Source organism: Pezoporus occidentalis, unplaced genomic scaffold (genome assembly GCF_034315485.1).
Source record: "Pezoporus occidentalis ecotype Australia unplaced genomic scaffold, CSIRO_AGI_Poc_V1 ctg151, whole genome shotgun sequence".
Classification (NCBI taxonomy): domain Eukaryota; kingdom Metazoa; phylum Chordata; class Aves; order Psittaciformes; family Psittacidae; genus Pezoporus; species Pezoporus occidentalis.
The window spans coordinates 819232-843109 of NW_026913328.1; the positions used below are offsets into that span (position 1 = coordinate 819232).

Here is a 23878-nt window from a genome sequence, read left to right on the forward strand (position 1 = left end):
TTAGGGCGAAGAAGCGGTTAATACTGTGATCGCTGTGGTCATCTGGGGTATCTGTGTGCCTGCCTGCCTCCCCTTCCCACTGCAACGGCAGCTCAGGGACATGGGCTGCAGAAGCCGCAGGTAAGTGCTCTTTGCTCTAGAGTGCTTTCGCTCACCGTAGCTCCAGAGCAGAAAATGTCTTGGACATATCAAAAACCCTCAAACCCGAACAAACCCCCAACAAAACCCTAAAGCCCCTAAGTCTTCAAAAGGAGTGAATACTTCGGGGAGGAGGGAGGAGGAACTTGCAGGAGCCGAGTAGCAGAATTTTGGTGGCCTATGTGAATGTAGCTCCTGCAGTAGAAAATGTCTTCCCTTCTGGTGGGAGCAGGTGGAGGTGGACGTAGACTGAAGGGGTGGATATGGCATGTGGTAATGTTAAATACAACAGCTGAGTTGTATTTAAGATTTTTACAGCTTATTAGTGTCCCCACAGACCCAGAACTTTGAAAACTATTATTAAACAGAACATACATTATAACAGTATTAATGACAGTGGAACAAGTGTGCCAAGAATAGTTGTTCTGTAACCACGTCATTAGTATAACTGCAAAATGCTTTATTTCTGAAGCCGAACATCTTCTGGTGCAATAAAGAGGTCATGAAATAAAAAGCTGTCTGGTTCCAAATGGGCTCTAAGCATCTGATGATGAAAGCATTTCTTGCCCCTTTTCTACTCCTAAATCCAGTAGTATCTGCTTCAAGTCCAGAAACACATATAGTCTGCATTTTCTTGTTCCTTCATCTCTTCTGTTTTATGTAGTCATACTCTGAAGGAAAAACAAGGCAATAAGCTTTGAAACTTGTACGCAACCCCATTGCTTTCCAGTGGATAGTATCAGTGCTAACACAAGTTAATGAAAATAGATGTCACCCAGGGCTGCATTAACTGAATTGTCATTTCCTTGATGGATTAGTTGGTATTATTACACCATTTACCAAAGAATGGATAGGCAAAACCCTTGAGGGAATAAAGAATGGAAGGCTTGAAGAAGCAAGGTTTATCTATTAACTTTCAGATATAATAACTGATGTTAAAAGAAAAGCAAATTCATAGTTGTTAAATATCTGTAGGCTCTAATTCTCTTGTAGGAGTTTCACTTGACCAGGAGCTGAGCTCACATGAACTAGGACCATCTATTCTATTCCTTAGATTTGCAAATATGAAATAAGGAGCTGCTAAGCTATTTTGATTATGTCCATTCTGATTTTTTAAAATACTACAGAAAATCCTGCCTGGTGAAACAGGTGTGTATTTTAAAGACCCAAAGAAACAAAGTTATCTTAGTTCCAAGTGTAACGTACTGTTTTCTTCCTTTGTGCTTCCAGATGGATTTCTGTTCTGTTTTGGCTTGAAGGTCTTGATACTCTCGAAACTCTTGTTCACAGTACTTCAGATATTTGACTTCTCTTTCAAAATAATCAAGTATGCTGTCATGCTATTAAAAAATGACAAAAAAGGGTCATTACACGCCCAAAGACACAGAACTATTGCTGATGATCTGAACTGTATTAGGTTATCTATATTGGGAATATAGTTATCTGTTTATCCAAATAATTTGCAGCAAAGCAATATAAAGATGTGCATTGAAAGCAGTTGATTTTGATATATATATGCATGGAGTTAAATAATTTTTATTACACTGATTCTCAGTAGATCAGGCTTCAGGAACCTGCACTGAAATAACTAAACCAATATAATATAAATATTAGTGACTGCTCCTGGGTTAATAATTCTGTGCCTTAAATAGTGTAGCTCTAAAACATACATAAGTTGGGCAGAAGCAATGTGTTTCCTCACATTATAGCACTTGATTAGGGCCTACCTTGCTTTGGAGAAAGTTACTTTTACTAAAATGAGGCTGCTGACCTGGTGCTACATTGCTACATACTGTGGTTCTGCAAACAGCAAACCTTTATGGGACGTTTATAAACTATATAAGTGCATACATAAGTTAAAACTGGGATAGGATGGGAAGAAGATCTTGTGATGTAAAAATATCAGACTAGCTAGCAGGCAAGACTGATAGACTGGATGAGATTAAAGCAGTAGCTTGATCTTGGGGGGGGGGGGGGGGGGGGGGGAGAAAACCTGAAAATTATGTGGAAATAAAAAGAAATTAATATTGTTTTCATTGTTCCCATGGTCCTCTGGTACAGGTAGTCCTTATTCCAAAACAGAATGAATGTTAGGTGATGTTAGTAACAGTTGGCTAAATGTGCTTTAACTAAGCTAGAACCAGACGCTCACACATGTAAATCAAAGTTACCAAATTTATAGGAAAAAAAAGATACAAATGTGGACAAGAAGGTGTAAAAATAAAAAAGTATAACATAAGTGCCCTATATAGCATTGATTTAATGCATGAAAGCTAGGTGTCATTTTATGCATGTGGCAAAAAATGCTGAACTCTTTACTGTGTTTCCATGTAGCCAGGTTGGAGCAGAACTGGAGTTCTGCCAGTTGCCACCCAGGTTTCCTTTAGGTGCTTCTTATGTGAGCTCTGTGCAAAGCCAGCTTTGCTACAGGTGATCCTTGGAGAACATGGCCGTACTGATCTCAGATTATTGCCATCCATTTGAAGGGAAGTTTTTCCAGGCAGACTTGTTTCTGTGGTGGAATTTTCAGCATAAAGTGTCACAGAGATGAATAAAAATTCTTACCAACCTCGTTCATCAAGGGGTCACTTAGTGCCTGACAGATTTCCAAAATATGCAGTGCTCCAAGATCATCAGACACCGCTAAAAAGTGCTGCTTTGCTGAAAGATATTTCACAAAAACATATAAGCAATGTAAATTCCAACAGTAACACATACCTCCAAACACAAGCCACACAGGGTTCATTCTTCTTGTGGTCTTTTTGGTTTATTGTTCTCTGCAGCAAAAAGGCAGCCTTATTGCTCTCTCATTTTCTTAACAAATGAATTTCCCTTTAAGGTTTATACTTTAATTTTTTTTTTTTCAGTTGTTTTATACTGTGATAGTGCATACTGATGTATGCCTTTTTTATACATACAATGCAGTGTTAGAGGAAGTATGTACTTATCTATTATAGAAGATCATCTGCAGCAAGATTACTGTGCCTTGGAGTCATGGGCTGTTATGCAAACAGGGTGGCTCAGTAAAGTGCCATCACCATCAACATACATGAGGCAATCCAGGGGCTGATGAAAGTGATCTTTGATTCAGAGATGTTCTGGAAATAAGATGGCTCATGAGTTTTCTTCAATAAGTCCCAAATATCTACATTTCCATCATCTCTGCCAATGAAGAAAACTCCTGGTCTTGTTAAGGACCATCGTCCCGTAGTGTATCTTCCTGAAGAGCAGCTTGACTGAAGGATCGCTCCATACTTGAATTTTTTAAACAAATAAAAGATAAACCCAAGAGTAAACCAGTACTATCCATTCACTACTTTAATTCTCCTATTGTTTAAGAACATTCACAATTTAAATGATCCTATTACAAAAATTGTATCAATGGTAAAATTGGTATCACTATCTGCAGATAAAGAAAATTGTGGGGAAGTAAAAAACCTCATATCTCACTTGCAGTCTATTAAGGTAGTCTGTTTATAATCTCTCCACTCTTAAAATCTATGCTCTTGAGATTTTGCCACATGTAGCACATGAGGAGAACTGTAAAAACATCCATGTTGCTCTGTCTTCACATAGTTAAAAGGCTGTGTCCTAAATGAGTTCTTCAAACTCATTTAGCACACATTGCCTTTATTCTTCTCTTTTCCTAGGAGCAGAAATAATTGGTTGAGAAGCTACAGTTTTTACAAGGTTGGAATGAAAGAAGGTCACTTCATTTATTTTCTGTAAAAGGCAAGCTTACAATGCTATTTCTAAAATCGTTTTCTGATGTGAAGAAAAAAGCATTTCTTATACCCAATTTAATTCTAACTGTGAAGCTTTGTGACGTACAAACATTTCTGAAAATACAGTTTCTGAGGCTATTATGGTTCCGTCATCTAATTATGTTTCAGCTGTGTTAAAGGAAACTTACTGTAACCTCTTCTTTCCAAATGGCAAACTTCCGTCCTCCAATGCTTAGAATGATGTCTTTAAAAAACGGAGATCTCTGGAGAGTGTTGATGGTTTCAGTGTGGACAGTGTATTTCTGAGTGTGCTTCTGATCTAGTGGAATGAAAAAGGCAGTTGCTTGTAACTAGCGCTTTAGTGACCATCTTCACAATGGGAGTTACATGGTGGGAAACAAGTGCAGGATCCAGCACACGTTTCAAAGGTCCTAGCCTCACTTTTTTGCTGACAAGGTATAGGAAATGTAATTGCTGCAAATCTAGTCACCTGAATGATTTGTGCCAATGAGTACATAGCGATGCACATATGCTACTGGAGAGGGCTTTTGCTATTTTGTCATGACAGCTAAACTGCTCACACTTTCGAGGTGTAATGCTAAATCCTGGTGTCATCAGGGAGACAGACTATTATAGCAGATGAGCAAGAACATTAAAATGACAGAGTATAGGTGCAAATATTTTAAAGCTGGCAATATATTAAGAGTTAAACACATATTGAGAAACTTGAACTTACTAACTGGTATTGGGAGGTCATTCTCGATTTCAATTTTCCAGTCAGAATAAACAATTTCTCCATCCTGTGATGCCAGAAAAATCAAGTAAATGCTAACGTTGGCATTTGGTGGCTTATATCAAAGTGACTTGTTTTTAAGCTGTGACTATACTTAATTATAACCATCATTAAATATGTTCTGAGCAAATAAAACTTAGACTTGCAGTGAGTGAATGAAAAAGCACTAAAATTTTGGACACCATTTTTCAGTTACCTATTGCCAAAACAGCTTTAATTACCATGGTGTATGTAGGCAGTTCTTGCTGCAGAATTAGCTGCTTGGTTCATGCATTGCTCCAGTATTTGGGTAAAAGGTGATCAGAAGCAAAAAGGTAGCTACAAGCCAAATTTTCAATTCCATATGAACTCAAAGGTGGGAAAGAATTTGGAATTTTAGGTACGCTGGGTAGGTAGAGGGCTCTGAATAGCTGGGACTTCCCAAAGTAGAATTAGCTGTGGGGAAAACTGTAGTATAAATGCTTGCATCTGGCATTTGGGGAAACACTGAGAAAAAAAATATCACTAATCTTACAGGTTCTGAAATAATGTTTGGTTCCTGATAGCAGGTAGTTAAGCTTGATATGTCTTGGAAATGTCTTCTAGTTCTGTCCTTGAAGTCAGAGTTCACAGTCTACCAAATATTGGGGTTATTATTATTTTTTATTCATGTAGCTAAATGGATGAAAATGGGAGTAAAATGTGGCATGCCTAGAAAGATCTTTTTAGTGAACGCCTGAAGGAAACATGCAAGTCCAAAAATTTGTAAAAACTCTGTTACTTAATTGTTCAGTCTTTTGTGTATCTTGGATGAACATTTTTCATTAGTAATCTATTATTTTCACTTACTTCAGTTCCAACAAAAAAATCAGTGGAGATATCCTTTATCCCTTTCAGACTTCTGCTCATCTCTCTGGCAGACACCCTCTCTGGGAAACAGAATGGATACATCTATTTATTATACACTGGAATTTGTTAGACAAAGAAAATCCTTTGTCTTATAAAGGTAGTTCATTGCTAAGGGGAATTTCAAGAAGAGAAATTAAGAAAGACTGCCAAGTAAATCACCAATTCTGTAGGTTAATTGTTTCCGGGTGGCATCTACCCGTTGCTGCAGCTGCTCTGCAGTTAGTACTTCCCATACACAAACTACTTAGGGTAGCACCATTCTGTTCTTCATCAACTTTACACAGCATCAGTGTCTCCATGGGAACTGCCCTTATACATCCCCCTTAGCTGCTGCAGCCAGGAGCTAACATTTCTGATCCAGGGAATGGCACAGCCTGCTTCCTGCAGTCTGTGGAGGAACAGTGTGCAACTATGCCAGAGCAACTCAGCTGCCAGAAAGGCATTTGCAATCACTCTCTCAGGTTACCTGTATGTTACCTGACTCTTAGGCTACCTGTATGTTAGCTTGCCAACTCTACAGAGGGATTAGAAATGTGTCCCTACCACAAAGTAACATAATAAGAACTGATTTACTATAGAACATGAAGTTCTGAAGAGTGATACCTCTGTCCAAAGCACTGCAGAAATACCTACAATATATACTGTTACTCTAGGATTATTTTTCTAAAAATAGTATTCTATAAGGGCTGAAAAGGACATAGTGTCTCAGGGATAAAGAGACTGGGTAGGGGACTTGTATCAGCAAGTGAAACCTGACCAAGCTACCTTGGATACAGAACTCTTGTTCCTGTATTCAGTACAAAGAGATATCACTGTTGTTAATACATGTATGCTGCAGTTTGAATACCAGTATATTTCAGAAACGTTTCTCCCCAGATGCCTTTAGCCATACAACATTGTGTCGCTCAGCTTTCACTATGTATATACTGAAATATAAGTTTTTTAAAAACATTTTCTCCAATAAGGTGTAATCAGAATATTACCTGAGCTTTTGAAATTGCAGTGCAGTGCCCTTAAAATAATCCTGGTGGAACCATACTCTTGGTTGATGCCACTTTTGTGCAGGTTTATCTGTTCAGAAAAAATGCATTTGCTAGCTCACTTTGTCAGATCTTTGAGGTACAAGACTAAATGGCTTACTGCTGGAACAGAACTTTTCAGTTTGCCATGTGTTTGTAATATTCCACAAACAGGATTTGCTGCCTCACATGCAAGCACAAGGAAAACACAAACCTGTGGTTTCTCTTGTGTTATCCTTTCCTGTAAGTTTTTTGCTATGTTTCTAGAAAAAAGAAACCAACAAACCAGCTCCAGTGGTCATGCTTATTCAACAACTGTACCAGCTACAGCTATTCTAAGCAGCACAGGTCAGCAGGTCCAATATATATATATATTTATATAATATATATATTTAACCTAACAGATTATTTTCAGCCTCACTTTTTTTCACAAACTGTTATGGCCACTTTCATCAGACTGACTGTTGGCTTGCAAGTAATTACGGTTCTGTTGACAATGACCATGTTTCACAGTTTGGGACACACTTGGGACCCGCTGAGATAGCACAGCTGTTGAAAAGGCTGACAGGAACTTACACTATTAATGCAATTACTTTTTTGAGGAGGCAGCCATGCTCTTTCTTGCGAGTTAGCTTTTCAAAATGCATTTTATTGAAATTTCAGAGGAACGTTAAAGTCTTTCATTTTGTGATTAGAAGGAAATTCACAAGGAAGTCACAATTTGCTGGAAAAACTAGAGTTGGGAAGCAAAAGAATACATTGCTATGGAGTTCTGGCCATATCTACAGTTTGGCTTAATCCTTCTGTTCTATATTTATGTACAGTACCTTTATGAGAGGTTTCCAGGAGAGATCTATATGCTTAGAAGTATCTGGACCACCTCGGGGTTTATAAAATGTGTTCATCTCTGTTATTTTCTTAGATAAAGGTTGTTCAGAAAGTTTGGTGTCTGGAATATCCCAAAATAATACTGAGCTGCAAAATGATCATATAATGTTATTTCCTGGTTTTGTTTCAAAGTCAGATGCAGTTTCCTATCATTTTAAAGTTGTTTTTTTCGGCCTTTCATGTTCAAACTTTACATAGAAATAGAGATTCTGAAAAGCAGACAAATGCTAGATACCTAGCTGCTTCTTTTGTTAATGATGGCATGTTTTCCTTTATACACCATTTCATCAGTTGTTAACTATACGAAAGCAGCTAGACAGCTTTCATACAGTTTGCTATGGAAAGTTACTTGGTGAAGTTACTGGAGGCTGAGAGAACTGGATGGAGCTCTGCAGTAGGTCATCTAGTAAAACAAATTGAACCTCATTCCCAATTCTTGCAAGTCACAATTTATTTGCTGACATTCAAGGCAAATGGTCCCACTCACTTGAATCTGTCATCTCGTTGGAGTTTTCAGCCCTCTGATTGTTCCTGTTGCTCTACTCTGGACATTAATTTACAGATAATTTTCCTCATTGCAGACATCTCTTTACCTTTCCTAACAGGAGTTGCTCAGGGACCTGTGCTCTTCAAGGCTTGTTCTTGCCAGTACAGTGATTTCCCTGCTCTTAATTTAGCCAGATAGTCTTAATTTGGAGCCCTGGTGTGTGGGTAGTTTAAATTTCTTCCATGTTCATTACTTGCATTACATTGCAAACTTGTTAACAACCATATTTACAGTCATTCTTCCAAGTTAATTCTTTGAAGTCAGCTCTTCATTTGATTAAACTTTGTATCATTACCAAATTTTGCTCTCTCTGACCCTCCTTTTGTAACTAGCAAATACATGACTGAGCCCAGCTATGCAGCCTTGAAGTCTTAAGTGTTTTGCCATCATGAAAGCTAAACATTCATTTCCACATTTTGCATTCTGCCCCTTTCCGGTCTTTCACACAGGATAATATTTGGTTGTAATCATCATGACTATTAATTTTACAAAAGAGGCGATTCATACAAAATAGTTTTGCCCGCTAATACTTCAAGTCTAAGTATAGCTTACAGTGTTTCTGTGGCCTCAAAATCTTTAACAGCTTTTTGTCCAAGTCACATAATCAATGTATGTCTGGAGGTGTGGCTCTCCAGGCCAATGCATGTATGATCAGCACTCTTTCTAAGCTATACACAGAATATTAATGTATACTTCTGATTTCTTTTTTCAGTTAATGAACCCTTAATGCCATTACTGTAAAGGGCTTAGCTGGCCAAAAACTTTATGTGCTTGTCTTCTGCATAAAGAATTTCAGTATTCAGGATAGGCTGATAGGAATCCAGAAGTGTGCTAGTTAAATCATGGAGTATGCTCCATATAGCTTTCCAAAGGAAACTGGAAGACATCCTGTAGAGTATGTATTATATATACCCATCAGGGGAGCAGGTTGCAAACTGCACGGGAATTTCAGCTCTGTTTTCAGAATCAGCACTCATTTGGTTGTCCTAAAAATAACAGTAATAATAATTACAGGGTGAGAAGATTATTAGAGACAAAAATCATATTCTGCTAAGTACTTCCATACATAAAATGTGACTTCTAGAAATTAAGTCAGTATTTCTGCTTGGGCAAGGTTTGAAAATCAGGAGTTATTAAATTGTAAAGTCAAGCTATTTTACAAATGTACTTACAGTGAACTGAGAGCAGCTTTGCCTGTGGAACACCTAAATTGATAAATTAAGTCAGCAGGATAAATACGTGCTGGCACCACTGCAAGTCAGGCCCTCCTTAGGTTGCCATATTTGTAATGTTTTTTTCATCCACCTTAACCAAAGAGCAAATCATTGAGAAATTTATCTCAAGCAGCAAAATGTACTGGGAGTGATATCTCTTTGCCAAGTTTACACCATGGGTCATCTCAAATTGTCGCTCAGCTAGACCATACTGCGAGATAGGAATGGTGCCTTCAAGTGTTAATTATTAATAGTTTAGTTTGTACATGTGGGATTCTGCAGGTTTTATAGTACTTATCATTTACCAAGTAGTCATTGGTTTATACCAGATTGAATTTATTCAGAAAAATAAAGGAAAGGTGTTGGACACACAGACACACAAATGATTATATGCTGTGCCATTAACAAATACAATTTCCAGTATATAAAAAACATATATTGTGGCTAAAACTGTATTTATCAACCACGTGGCAAAGTTTCAGCTATACTGTTTTCCCTTCATGAGTTGCCTGCTGGAGTCAAAATGGTAGTCTCACAACCATGCAAAGCTGAATTAGGTTCTAGGTGTAACTTTAATACTTTTTCATTGATACCTAATAATAAACAGCAATTTTTGGGAACTGTGCCATAAAAACTGCAATGCTGTGCAAAGGCTGACACGCATTCCATGTTTATATAACAAAATGTTCCAGTACATGTTGCTAAACATTGACTAAGTGATTCCTTTGTCAGTATTATTTACCAAGCAGGGGCTTCCTGCATCTTTTATTCCAGATGAACATGAAAACAGCTTTCTGACTCTAAACCTAGGAAGAAAGAAACAACCCACCCAAGGAACAAGAAACACACGGCATTCTGCTATCCAATCCCTTTCTTCATGTTTTACATCTGGTACTGATTTGTACCCCTGGGTACTACTGTAGCATAATTGTATCAGCTTTCTTTTTATGATACATGGGCACCCTTTCCCTCACTCTTCTAGTAATGTTGCTAAGGACTGCAGGATCTATGAAGTCTTAAAATTTGTTTTTTAAAAATATTGATATGTTCATTTGCATAAACCTTTTAAAGATCTCAGTTTTCTTCCTCTTGGCCTGCTTTTCCACTGCCATTATTTTGCATTTGCCTACATTTGCATTTGGAATTAATTTGGGCAATCATTTGCAGTACTTTGGTAGTAAATGAGCATCCAATACTCCTGTAATAGCATTGGACCCTTTAACTACATATACCCTAAATGCTGTAGGTATTAAAACCATCGTGGAAAACCTAAGTTTTGAGTATACAGGCAGCACTTAGAAGAATTAAGGTAACCTCAGTAGCACCATTCTTGGGTGCCTAGATATTTAGGTAATTGAAATAATTTCTCTGAATTCTTCATGGCAGACTAGATTGCTCACAGTAGTAATTCAGCATAATTTAGATATGGAATGCTTATTATAATTTTGAATTACAATTTTCAGTAAAATGAAAGCTACAGAGATTTTTCCAGTATGAGAAGATTCATATCAGGTTGAGAGCACAGCACGGTTGTAAAGCACAATGAACAGGAAAAGTGGCAACAGGTTATTAAATATTTAGAAAATGCAGTGAGAAATAAAAAGGCTGTTACAAATAATTGAATCTTTAATATTTTATCTTGAGTTTACACTATGATTTCCGAGGTAGCATACTAGGAAAACATGAAAAGTAAATTTTTAAGCTCACCTGAAAATAATTTAGCAGCCAAATTATATCTGTTACTGTTTTTTTATGGGCATGCTCTATGGGAGAGTCTGCACAGTGTTTCACTAGAGGTGGCTCTCTGATGCTCTGCTGATCTTCCATAGCTGGTGGCTAGAAATATTTTAGAAAGAAATATCAGTATTTTTCCCAAATACAGTAGTAGACCTGTCAAAGGCAAAAAGTTACTTTACATACTTTAATGCTGCTTCACAGATTTCAGATCAGTTTAGAGAATTTGCTAGGGGTCTAATACCTTCCTACCTTTTCCGCTTGGACAAAAGAAAATGCAAAACAGCAAAACAGGCTTTTGAATAGGAAGCTCTAAAAAGAATTCCAATGTGGCTCCACAGGCACATGCACATCCACTTAGGTTATTAGTTCCTCCTCTGCTTTTAGGTCTCTCTTCCACTTATTCCCTTTATAGTCTTCTTCCACTGAAATCTTCTCATTTTCCGAGCTACTTTTTTCCTGTCCATAAACTTCCAGAATAATTTTCAGTATTACATTCAGCAACAAATGCTGTACGTCTTTGATAGGCTTCATAAGGCAACAGTTGAGTATATGTTGGTGCTCATTAAAGAACAGTCTGAAGTTTAAGTCTGCACAAAATGCAGTAAAGCTATTAAGATGGGCCAATGAGGTAGAAATTATAGTGTGATAATGGGTTTATTTAATGAACTCATCAGGTTTCTTATCATTTCTAGTACCTGACTGCAAAGATTATCTACTGGTTTGAGTCAAGGTACTGTCACACATTTTCCCCCACAGACATACAGATGTACTACAATTGAGAATGGAAGCATTTATCATACTAACAGCTGTTACCTCATTTCCATCAGCATCAGGTTTTGTATTTTGCACCTTTACTTCATGTTCAGAAATATCCCACAGTATAACCTGCAATGAGAAATGACTATATTAAGAATTATTCAATCCTTTATATTGAACGTATTTTTCACATACAGTTCATGGAGGCTTGGGGAAAATTCACTCTCTACACTAGAACTTAGTAAGTCTTTAAAATATTGAAGTCCTTAAAGTGTTGCCACTTCAGTCTGATGCTATCAGTAAAAGGCTAAACTTGTCTCGACAGCTACAAAAAGGAGAGTCTCTACAGCTTGACGTATGTTCCAGTACTACAAAGAATGACCGTACAGTAATGGCTCAGCTGTGGAGTATCCAGGCCTAACTTCAGTGCAGGATCAGAGAATTTCTGAGACGACTGTGTCAGTAAGCGTTACTAGGGATGCTGAGTACAGCTCTTCACCCTTATTTTAATAATGTAAGGAAATATACAGGAATATCCAGTTTTATTCATAGGCAGAGAATGAACACCTGTCCATTGATGCAGCCACCCACAATGACATTTGGGTCGCTTGGGCTGAACTGAAAGCAGTAGATGTCTTCAGGACACTCCAACAGTAGCTAGAAGGAAAACCAAAAGAGTTGAGAAATACAAATCACTCAGGTTGCTTGTTCTCTTGTTGTTTAAACACCTGACATATCAAAATTGATGATGAAATACCTGAGGCTGGATAGGGTCAGAAACACTCCAGAAAAGTATTGCTGATTGCTGCAGCAATGACTTGTCAGAAAGGTTAATGTGTTCTTCGTAAGAAAGCCTCCGTCTTGCTGACACTGCTATGATCCCTGAGTGAGAAAACAAATTTTCTCAGAAGAGATAATTCAAGTTTCAACATGCTGTTAATTATTCTGAGTGACTTGTACCTCCTGAATACAGTGAAAAACAAAACCAAAAATGACCCCCCAAACCCAGCCATGAATTGATATTGCTCGCTTTACAGATCAACTCTGAGGAAATTGGTTTTGTTGCTTTAAGTTCTTCAGCAATGAGCCATAGAACCTAAGCTTCATGGTAAAATTCAGGGGTTTTGCTACTGCTCCTGATTGGTGTAATACTGGCCCTGAAATGATGGGACAGGCTTCTAGTGCCCATCATGAAATGAAATCTTCTGTAGCTGAATTAATTTTCTGGCAAGGCTGCAGTATTGGCTATTAGTATGCTGTGCAGCTAAGACATTTATATAGAACTTAATTGTACCTTTAAGCTTGGCTATGTAGAGCAATAACCCATGGCAGGGAGGAGACATTTAGTATGCCTTGTTACACTCCCTGGCACTCAGCAGAGCCATGTCTCATTATGGCTGTAACATTCCTAGGAAGTATTAGGCATGCATACAAGAACCAGCCATGGGGAAAAAGACAGTAGTTTGCAGAGCCACAAGAAGGACCTGGCACAGTTGGAGCCCCACTTAACTGAGCCTCATATGAGAGAAATTTCCCTTTCCTGTGATCTTCGCTTACATTTTAGCGTGAGGGACTCTGCATGGCCTGTCTGAATTCTACAGATTTGTCCGCCTCATTTTCCACTTTGTCTCAAATCAGCAATTGAGACAGACATACTGAACCGGTTTTGGTGTTAAAAGTTAAAAGTTGATAGTTTTATGAAAAACGTATATTTTATAGTTCTCACAATACAAGTCATTCAAATCTCAATTCAGTATTTTAACTGCATTACCATCAATGTTTGGATGCCAGCAAACACAGCTAATAGTTCTGTCCTTGGGATAGCGCAGATCTGTAAATGATTGGTACGCTTGAAGATAAACATCTGGCTTGACACCAGAACTGCTTTCATCTTCTGCTAGGGCCTTCCAGTCATCAAAAAAAGGATTTATAATTTCATTTTGCTGCAGTACAATTTCCATTCTGTTTTGTGGAAAGAACAGTTAACACTTTAAATAATCCAGATGTGGCTGCTCAGTAGTAGAATCACAAATATTTCTGTAAAGAGGCAGCTTTTGTTTTACATAAAATGATGACCACAGTGGTAAAAAAAGAGAAGTATTTATTGCTCAGTGATGCATCACTGTAAGGAAACCCTCCTCCATTTAAATATAAATAACTAACTGTAACAAGAATTTAACTCTAATTCTAGTGTTGTTCAAGTACAGTGCAGTTGTTAAATTCTTGCACAAAAAATGCTGATAAGTGGGATTTGTCCCATGACTAAGGGCTTTAGGACAGTACCCTTGCTCTTCTCCATACACCTCTGCTTCAGTGTGCAGTGTTTGAAAGATCTGCTTTGCAGCTTTAGTGGTGTAACACTATCAGCTTTAACAGTTCTAATATCCATTTAAACCATCATTCATCTATATTGCATAGACTTCATGTTAATTTTCATAGAAACAAATATTAATTTAGTATCTGTTAATATTAAAAAGTAAGCAAGAGGAAAACCAAAACAAACAAATATCTCCCCACCAAAGCCAAACCAAAAAAGTATATAGAAACAATTAGTATTTGACCAGACCAATGGTACATTCCAACAGCAGTTCTTGCTTGTAATTTTACCTTAAATGTACTGATGTAAGAAATTCTTTCAGCTTCTCAGATGACAGACACTCTTCTTTCTCTTCATCTGACAACTGTCTAGGAAAATACTGGGTGGCTGCATTTTTTGGATAGGTCCTGACCAGTTGGAATAATTTCAATGTGAATAAGTATAGAAACAATTTCAAAGACAGAAGCCCATGTAATGTGTAAAATTGAAAGCTAAATCTATTAATTTTTTCTAGAAACTCTTTGGAAAAGTGAAAGAAGAAAGATACAAACACACCATCCAGTTCTGTTCTCTTAATCAGTATGAGAAATTCCAGGAGACCTGATTTAGTTTACATAACTTTAATTGAGATCAGAAACAGTGTGTAGCTTAATAAATAAGCTGATAAATATCTTCTCACACTTACCATTTTGTCTGAGTAGTACTTTCTCTTACTTTTGGAACCATTTGCACACCTACATCTTTTTCAAGCATTTTAATACTGAAAGTTTTGTCTTGATAGGATGTGCATTCAACATAACTGTCTTTTATGTCTGAAGCATTGTTATCAGTAAATGTAATTGGTGCACCGAACTTCCTGCGTACTCGAGAAATCATATACTTAATCTGGAAAAGAAGTATTTCAGTAAGTTAGCAGAGGAGAAAGTGTTTTGTAAAATGGCAGCATTTATGTAATTGAGGAATTAGTTCTATTGATGATTTCTGTGCTGAGTTTACTTACCTTTCTAGATTGTGAAACTGAAATGCTCATATAAATAACCTATACCATATGTAGTAAAAGACTGGTTTGTATTTCTAAAACAAGAAGTTGCTTTTATGTAATGTTTTGGCTAGTAGGACAAGAGAATTATATTTTCTAGTTCACATAATATCAAAACTGCTCCTTTAATTAAAGGATTGATTTGCAGTTCTATGTAATACTGCATTCCACTTCCAAGATGTGGCTTTTCAGCTCTGCCCTCTTAGTGCGGTTCTCAACATTGGGTGAGGTATTTCACCTTCCCTTGCACAGCTTAGGGAGAGAAAAGTACAATGAAGAGGATCCACGAAAATCTGAGTGAGGAGTTTCCTTATAGCAAGAACTAGGAAGGAAGGGATTTTGTTTGACTTCTATTCACAAAGAGAGGTAGGCTTTTGATTTCAGGCAGTAGAAAATTGTTACTCTGTCTCGGATACATAGCCAGGTACTTTCTCCCAGTACCTCCCACAGAACTGGAAAGGAATGTAGGCTGAAAATACTTTTGAGTAGACCTTGCCAGCAGGGTACAAAAATACTTGGACTGTGAATGTGGGTTGCATTTCATGACTGTGAATTAGCTGTAGAACAGTCAGACATCTTTTTTAAGTAATGGCAACATGTCCAGTTGCTGAGAACTGTCAAAACTTGGCCAGTTTTCCCTGAACAGGGATTTAGGTATTGAGTGGAAGTCACAGATGGACAGTCAAATGCTTGGGGATACCCCACACATCACAAGTTAGGTGGCAGCTGTTGAGTGGATCTACTTTTTGGACATAGTTTTCTCAGTATAACATGAAGGTGAAATTAATGAAGTATTAGGAACAACTCCTTCCCCAAAGGGTGCTCAGGCGTTGGAACAGGCTGCCCAGGGCAGTGATGGAGTCACCATCCCTGGAACTGTTCACACACAATGCAGATGAGGCCCTCAGTGCTGTGGGTTAGTGGTGGCCTTGGCAGTGCTGGAGAACAGTTGGACTTGATGATCTTAAAGGTCTTTTCCAACCTGGTCGATTCTATGATTCTATGTCCTTCTGTAATGGCAGCCTGTAATACCTGTAGTCAGTAACATTTTTTTCTGAGGTAGAGCCCTTGAAAGTATTGCATGCCTCTTAAATACCATCCATATCATGAAACAAGAGTACACTGGGCTCCATAGAAATAGAACTAGGTCTTTAGAATATAATTGAAGTGACTGAACTTGTAATTTGGCCAGATAGTCATTTGAGCAAAAAGTGGCAGAGATGTTACTGACCAGAGATGATCAGGACTTTGGAATTTACAGCTTAAAAAGTAGATATGTCCAATGCAGTCTCACGTGCCTTGTTTGCAGGATTTAAATAAAAGAGAATTCAGAGAAAAAAAAAATAATCTGCAGCTGCAGCACTTTCAGTTTTTGTTAAAAGTTGAGATATTTCTCTTTTTCTTCTTGAAAGACCCCAAGCAAACTAGGATTGCAACTTCCCTTTCCCTGACTGGTTTTTAAGGAATGTAAAATACTTTTTTTTAATATTCATTTGATTGACTAACATCTGTGGATTCTGACCTTTGTAGCAGTGTCTTTAACAGATTCTTCTTCAACTTCCTTTTCACTGCCAAGAGAAACCCAAGGTTTTTGGACAGGAGGCCTGTAAGGTTGGATTTCTAGAGTCTCTTCTGTATTTTCTTCTTCTTCTTTGTTTTCTTCCTGTTTTTCTTCTGCAGGTTCTGGAGGCTGTGACATCAAACAGTTAGAAATCGTACTTTTTCACAACTGTTACTGAAATGTAAGTATGAACTAGAAAAACAGTTTTCAGTCTTTATCCACACATTCTTTATCTTAATGCAGTAAGTCTGGCTATTCTGTGCCCCTGGGTATGATTGGGTTAGGTCCCATTCATTCATTTGTGCATTAGAATTTTCCAATACATGTTACATATTTAATATTTAACTACTAAAGAGAAACCATTGTCTTGAAAGCAAATCACTGTTATATAAAAATAATTTGTAGTGGTTTCCTACATCAGGCCCTCCTGCCTGGAACTGTGATTTGCTTTTCTATTAGTCATTTCTTCTCCTGATGCTGAGTTACAAACTCATGTTGAAAAATTTTATAATCTACCTACCCATAAACCTTCTCCTATAATGCAGAGCACAAGGGGAAATCTATGTATCTAGAATTACTTAGAACTCAAGAACATGCTGAAGTATGACTTAAAGAATACATACATACATATTGTGAAGAGTAAGTATAACTCTTTGAAGATGCCAAATATAATCTTTTATTTTTATGTCTTGCTAAGAAACCTGGGTCTTGGCAGAGGAAATTTATGCTTATGACAAAATGCAGCAGTGGGGGTTAGAGTGACTCTCTGAAGTAAAATACAAAAATTTAATTCAGTCTTTCTCAGTATAAAAGACATTTTTTGCAGTGATACACATATTTTTCTTTGATCAGATTAACCTTTAGAAGAACATTCTGGCATGCCAACCACATCAGATGCTTACAAATACAATATCAGTTTATATTTTAGACAAGATTCTGAAATACTCATAGAAAGAATGATGCTTGTATTTTCTTACCTTTAGAAGGTTTTCCTTGGCTTCCTCAGAAGCAACGAGGTAAAAGCTCTGTCCATACTGGAAATTTGCATCTAAAACTACCAAAAGTTCTTCCCCTGGATATTCCTAGTTTAATTAAAACAATCAGTGGAACACTGAAGGCAAATAACATATAAAACAGATATGAGCATGTGACTGGCAAAGCTACCACTAGTTTAAAGTCAGTATCTTTGGTTAATCTTTTAAGTCTTAACAGAGGATTACATGTGCCAATTGAAAAGAATAGATGGATTTTATTTTCTAATAATTATTTTGGGACCAAACTAACCTTTTCATACCAAGAATTGAAAAGAAACTGTTTTAATGATTCTCAATAAATAGGCAATGAATAAGGTGAGGCCAGAATATGTGAAGCTTTGCCAGTTCAGAGAATCAAAACTAGTAATATTTATGTTACTTTTAGAGTTAGTTAAAAAAAAAAGAAAAACAAAACTGTGCATGGTGAGCCATAAGAAACCTTGAGTTGACAGTAGCCAAAGACCTATAGCCTTTGGATATTACACCATTAGTGTTTTTACACGGAGTCAAACAAGGTCAAACCTTATCATATACTCTGAGAGCATGAAGTCTTAAAGTGCAAACAAAATAAGCTACATACCAGGATAACATTTTTGATAGGGTAAAAATCAGAAATTTTAGCTCTTCTTTTCAGGTCCTGAATTATGTCCTCTTTTTTAATGATTTTGAAACAATTTTCTTTTGTGACATCTTCATCAACTCGGCAATTGAAGATTGCTTGGGTCTGTGTAGTGAGAACTAAAGGAAAGATTTCTGGGTGGCCTGTAAAAGAAAGCAAAATTCCTTGAAACATGCACTTTAATAACTCTTCCTTTACTGTTTCCTAGCAAAATGCCTTTGAATCTCTCAGCTTAGTTTTTGGTATTTTGGAAGGCATAGGGTAAAAATTGTATTTCATTTTGTTAATCTTGGAAAAGACTCTACCTAACACTTCCTACTTAATGAATATGTTATTCCTAATATAAGGGTTGTTTTTTCCTCTTGATTAACAGGTCATTAAGAACTTCAGTGAAAGTCATTAAATAGAGTGTTTTTAATACATTAAGGACACAACTGCCATAAAGAGAGCCCATGAACAAATACACTCAAATCCTTTGCTGTAGTATGTTGTCATGTTAAGCCAATGTTTGATCTAGGTGAGGCTTCGATGCCCTCCCAAATAAAGATGTTTTTCTGATTTTGGACTTTCATCTTCCTCTCACTGAGTTCTGAGTGCAGCCGAGTCTTTTTTGCACTAAGCAAGTAAGACTAAAGCAAGGTCACTAAGATTCAAGTCAGATACTTATTTTCACCTTTGGTGGAGAATATATAGCTGTTGTTTTCTGCATACATGACCTCCATTAGGTTCATTTGTACTAATTCAGAACAAGCTATTTCTTATCCTACCTCTGGCAGTGTTATCTTCATTGCTTCTAGTGAGGCTGGATGCAGTTAGGTTACCTGTCAGCTGTGCTTTGCAAACCTTCAGTCTGAAGATAATACCCAGTGCCTCTTGTTAAGTGTGTCAGCTGTACGTATGTAGCACTGATTCTTCCCATATTACATGTTTTGCCCTCCAGCTTGCATAACAGCTGTGTTTAAGATCACTATAGGCCCAGCTAGTTGAATTCTGCTGCCTAAGAGACTCTTTTCTTCCTTCGCAATACTGCCACGCCAGCAGTCATGCTCTGTCTTAGCTGCCATAGTAAGAGCATTCTTCATGAAGGCCACAATATTTTGTCTGAGAAGGCTATCAGATGTTCATCTTTTTGATAAACTGGGATGTGTAAAAGATTTAGGAACATGAGTACATAGGATTTTTATGTCCTCAAAAAGGCTGGATTTTGTAATAATAGCTGATACTTTCTATAACCTTTGTTTCATTCTCTTTTCTTAGTTTGAGTTATTTAATATTTTATCTTAATTCCCAGCACCTGTGGTATTTTTATCTTTGTGTATGCCTTGAATTGAAGTTGATATGTCTAAGAAGATGATATTGACCAGCTGGCTCAGCATGTTTTGAAAAGCCATTTCTAACCCAAGCCAACAAGGACTGATAAAACAGTAAATTCTCCTTCATCTCTATCATTCAGGAAGCTAAATCTCTGCATAAGGCTATCACATAATACATAATGTTTGATGAAGCTGACATTTATTCTTTAAAATTTTTCAATACTGTTTCTCTACTGCATCTGCTTTGCTATAGTCATCCACTAAAATTAATGACATGCTTGATGCTTCTGGTACACACTGCACTATACCAAGTATTATTTACCTTAGCATTCACTAGTAATTTTGTAGAATACACAATCCATTTATAGCATGCACAGTCCATTAGTTAACTTTCTTCAGAAGTTGTGGTCACTGTTGCATGACCTTCCTTTTGGCATTTTGGTGCTTTTTAAGATTTCTGTGTGGATGCTTTGAAAAAATACAAAATCAGAGGGATCTTGATTGGGAAAAACCTCTGAAAGTCATTGGTTCAAGCTCACTGTTGATAAAACCAGACCAAGTCAGGCCTTGTTTATCTTCAGGAGTCCCTGTGCTTGCCTTTTTGACTTCTACTGTCTGGAGGTAAAAAGGCTTATTAATTTGGCTGTGAGACCAGGCTCAGAAAAAGTGTTTATTCCAGGGTGACTTGAAACATTTGATGCCTTTAAGGAACTGCAAAAGTTCTGCAAGATTCCTAGGTTACCCTAGCCAAGGGCATGAGGCCTCATTAGGATGTTATTAGGAAGCAGACTCAACCCCTAGCATAGAATCATAGAATCATAGAATAGTTAGGGTTGGAAAGGACCTTAAGATCATCTAGTTCCAAACCCCCTGCCATAACACTACAGATACACTCTACATTTCAATATATTGAAGCAAAAAAATCAGACTTCCTTTTGCAAATTAAATTTCATAGTATGGACAGAGGACAGAAACCTAGGGCTGCGTACCAAAAGAGAGTGTAATTTCCATCCTCTCTGTACACAGCTGGCTCACAGGGCACAATGGCCAGGAGAGCAAAGGAACAAGATATTTGTACATATCACAGTGCTCAGAGTTGGTGATGTGGCTACTGGCTGTAGCTAGAAGCTACAGAAAATTTATAAACATAATTAGCTGATTCTTAGGTGACTTTTCTTTCAGAAAATTATTCCTAATAGTCTCAAATAAAATAAACCCAAGCAATTAGATTTTTTTTTTTTTAATTCATAAAAAATCCTACCCAGGAGTTTATTCAAGAAGCTTGTATGATGTTATTTTTTTTTAAAATGAATTGTGCATACAGCCTTTCCACAAATGCTAATGCTAAAAACCCCTGTCTTCTCAAAGAGATGTAGGTTTCAGTGTAAAACAAAACAATATGAGCATGCTTTAAAGTTAAGCAGGAATACAATAGACATGACTACGAGAGGGAGCAGAGTAGGACAGAAAGTCTATTTTCTTCAATCCTCTATTGCTGGAAGTCCAGGTTAAAAACAGATTAATGATCCAAATTAAAATACGTACATCTTTTAGCCTAACACAAGGGACTGATACTGGAATTCTTACTATTAGGAACATTTTTAGTGAATGCTTTTTTCCCCCAAAAATTATGTAGCACCTAACCAAAGGCTTCACATTGTTTTTCTGACAGTATATTGTATCCTATCTTTTGTAACAGTCAGCAGCTCTTAGTGCTATGAGAACTTCACAAAGGACCAAGAAGCTCTCAGAGAAGTAAAGAACACTTGCCAATCTTATGCTAAGGAGATATCATGCACAGACAGTGACTGCTTACAGTAGCATTATTTTCCTGCTTTCGGCAAGCAGATTTTAGCAGTAGTTCAGCTATTACGGCTATAACCTTACTTGCCACTAGGTGGAGGTAAAATTCTCTCTTACTGACAAAAAGAAGTCTCTCCAGGAACACCGAAAATACAAATTTTAATTTATTTTTAAAGTAACACTTTTGACACCTGAGGGATCATTTATTACGCATTTTCATTAGCTGCAGCTTAGCCATTTCGGTGACACTAGTCAAAGTGCAATTTTCGTATCCACGTGTGTGTACCTGTTCCACCCATGTAGGAGGTGCAAAAGAAATGCTTGATATCTCTGCGACTTTTAAATGGCAGATTTTTTCCCCTACTGCTACTCAGAAAGTGGTCCTGTAATCACTACTGTAATAGCTGCAATTCTTCATAGTGTCTAAATTTTATCATTCATAAAAAATCTTTCGATTTCATTCCCTGGCTTTAGTAACACTAAAGCTTCAAAATGCTGAAGTGTTCCAAAACTATTACTTGAAAGCCCAATCATCATAGCACTTACCTATACTAGCCATAGAAAGATCAACTTCATGTTTTTTATCTGAAATATAAGACATGACATTACCAGTAAGATTTCTTCCTAACAAAGTTAAGTATAAATATACAGTCCTTTTCTTGTTAGGCAATATTTAAAATCTCTATGTATGTTTAAAAGTAAACTGTGAAGAGGAAACACAGTAATTTCTATTCAGTTTGCATTTAACACAAGAAATGAGTGAAGCCTTTCAAAATAGGTCTGTATCTTAGGGAGATGTTGGCATATTCTGAAACTATGGAGATTTAAAACTAATTTTTATTTTGAGCAGGTGGTCTGCCTAAGGCAGAAATCAAAAGAAATCTGTCACCTTGTGGTGCACGTTGCAGCTTCCATGTTTGAAAACCACACTGACTGCTGCCTGATAGTGCTCGCTTTGGACAGCTACTATGTGAAGAGGAGATAAATGGGCAAGGCTTGCTAACACCAGACAGTAGCAGAAATGAGAGGTGTGCAGGCAGGAGTGGACGTGAGTTGCCTCTGACACTGGTGAGGTGGGTAGGCTTGCTCTGGGTAGCAGGGTGCTGCTGGAGCAAGGCTTTCTTCAGCTCCTGAGAAAGGGTCTGCAAATCTCACAGCAAAGTAGGACTGGAAGAAATTAGCAGTGATGTGCAGAATATTCTCTGCAGCACAGCAGCTATTAATCAGCTGGGAGGGGAAAAGTGATTAAAAGGCAAAAAGCAACTTCAGGAAGGTGGCTGTCACAGCAGAAAAAAAAATTGATGAAACAAACCAAATAAAACCCAAGCAAGCGAACATCACCACCTGTTCTGAGAATGTGCATGCCACTGGAAAAAAATATAGCAAAGGCTCATTAGCCTTACACTTCATTCATATATACGCTTTATAAGTGGCACAAGTGAGATAGCACCTCAGCACATCTCAGAAAAAAGCCCACTGTGAAATTAAATTGTGAGACTTTGGTATTTTTTCAAGCTCTGTTATTGTACCTGTGTGTGATCCTGAGCACCTGAACGCCTGCTTCTGGGGACACTTCCCTCTGCCTGATGCTCTCTCCCTGGGTTGTTAGCTTTTGTGAATCTCCCCACTTAACATGTGTTAAGCCTCCCAATTTCCCATTCAATACTGTTATTATGACACCACAAATTATTAAATCTAAACTACCAAGACAAAGTGTAAATATTGCAATGTAGCTTTGTTATGTTCCATATACTGGTTACAAAACCATAATCATTAATTGTAGATCTCTCATTTATATAAAATAACATATTCTAATTTATCTCATGTTTACTTATATTCAATGGCCCAAAATAATCATGGTAGCTCTTATGTGAGACTCTATTACTGTTTGTTTCATTGTTTCTGTACCTTACATACCAGGCTCTTTTCCCTTCAGGGATTTCTTAGCTTTGTTTTCACCTTTCTTCTGTTTCTTTGCCTTTGCTTGTAACATCTTTCAGATTTCTCTAGAGAAAGATACATATCATCAACAAACTGTAAACAGACAATGGGATCCACCATGCATGAGTGAGAATTTTTCCCATGCTTTTATGTAGTTTGTGATTATACTAATAAGTTCATACACAGCCAAAGGTATGTTCCGTAACTGTAAACCATAAACTGTATTTTGATATATGTACTAGGAAATACTGCTCCTTTCCAGGGTGATTAATTATGGACACTGATTATCCAAAACTTTTCTATTCCAAGTTATTTTTCAGTGTGGCTCTGTGGAGGTCAAACTTGGAAAGAAGCTGTATGCGTTATTGTAGCATGTAACAACCACACACTGGAAATAATGCTCTGTACTCTTGTTTCATTTACTCTCCTTCTTCCCAATAACTAGAATAAAGATGAGAACAGCAATGTAAAAAGGCCATTGCAAAGGAGGACATGCAATACAGGCTGCTCACAGTACAGACAGGACACCACCACAAAATACACTGC

At 37.3% G+C, this 23878-nt stretch overlaps 2 protein-coding genes and 1 long non-coding RNA gene across 3 annotated transcripts in view; 1 reads left to right on the top strand and 2 right to left on the bottom strand.

Annotated features, from left to right (window-relative positions):
* Positions 1-23878, bottom strand: part of WDR53 (WD repeat domain 53) — a 58993-nt gene that overhangs the window by 29129 nt on the left and 5986 nt on the right. The window lies entirely within an intron of this gene.
* On the top strand, positions 10-2122 carry LOC134159833 (uncharacterized). Its single transcript, XR_009963308.1, has 2 exons — positions 10-47; positions 1132-2122. It is a non-coding gene; the product is annotated as an uncharacterized LOC134159833 (long non-coding RNA).
* Positions 575-23726, bottom strand: DNAI3 (dynein axonemal intermediate chain 3). Its single transcript, XM_062611205.1, is given in 23 exon segments — positions 575-809; positions 1345-1478; positions 2708-2799; positions 3188-3392; positions 4052-4182; positions 4600-4663; positions 5485-5564; positions 6528-6615; positions 7391-7538; positions 8911-8984; positions 10920-11048; positions 11763-11834; positions 12273-12362; positions 12463-12587; positions 13477-13667; positions 14313-14429; positions 14708-14907; positions 16584-16751; positions 17600-17704; positions 18237-18418; positions 21938-21976; positions 23309-23380; positions 23383-23726. Coding segments are annotated over 23 exon segments (2583 nt in total). The 5' UTR covers positions 23453-23726; the 3' UTR covers positions 575-802.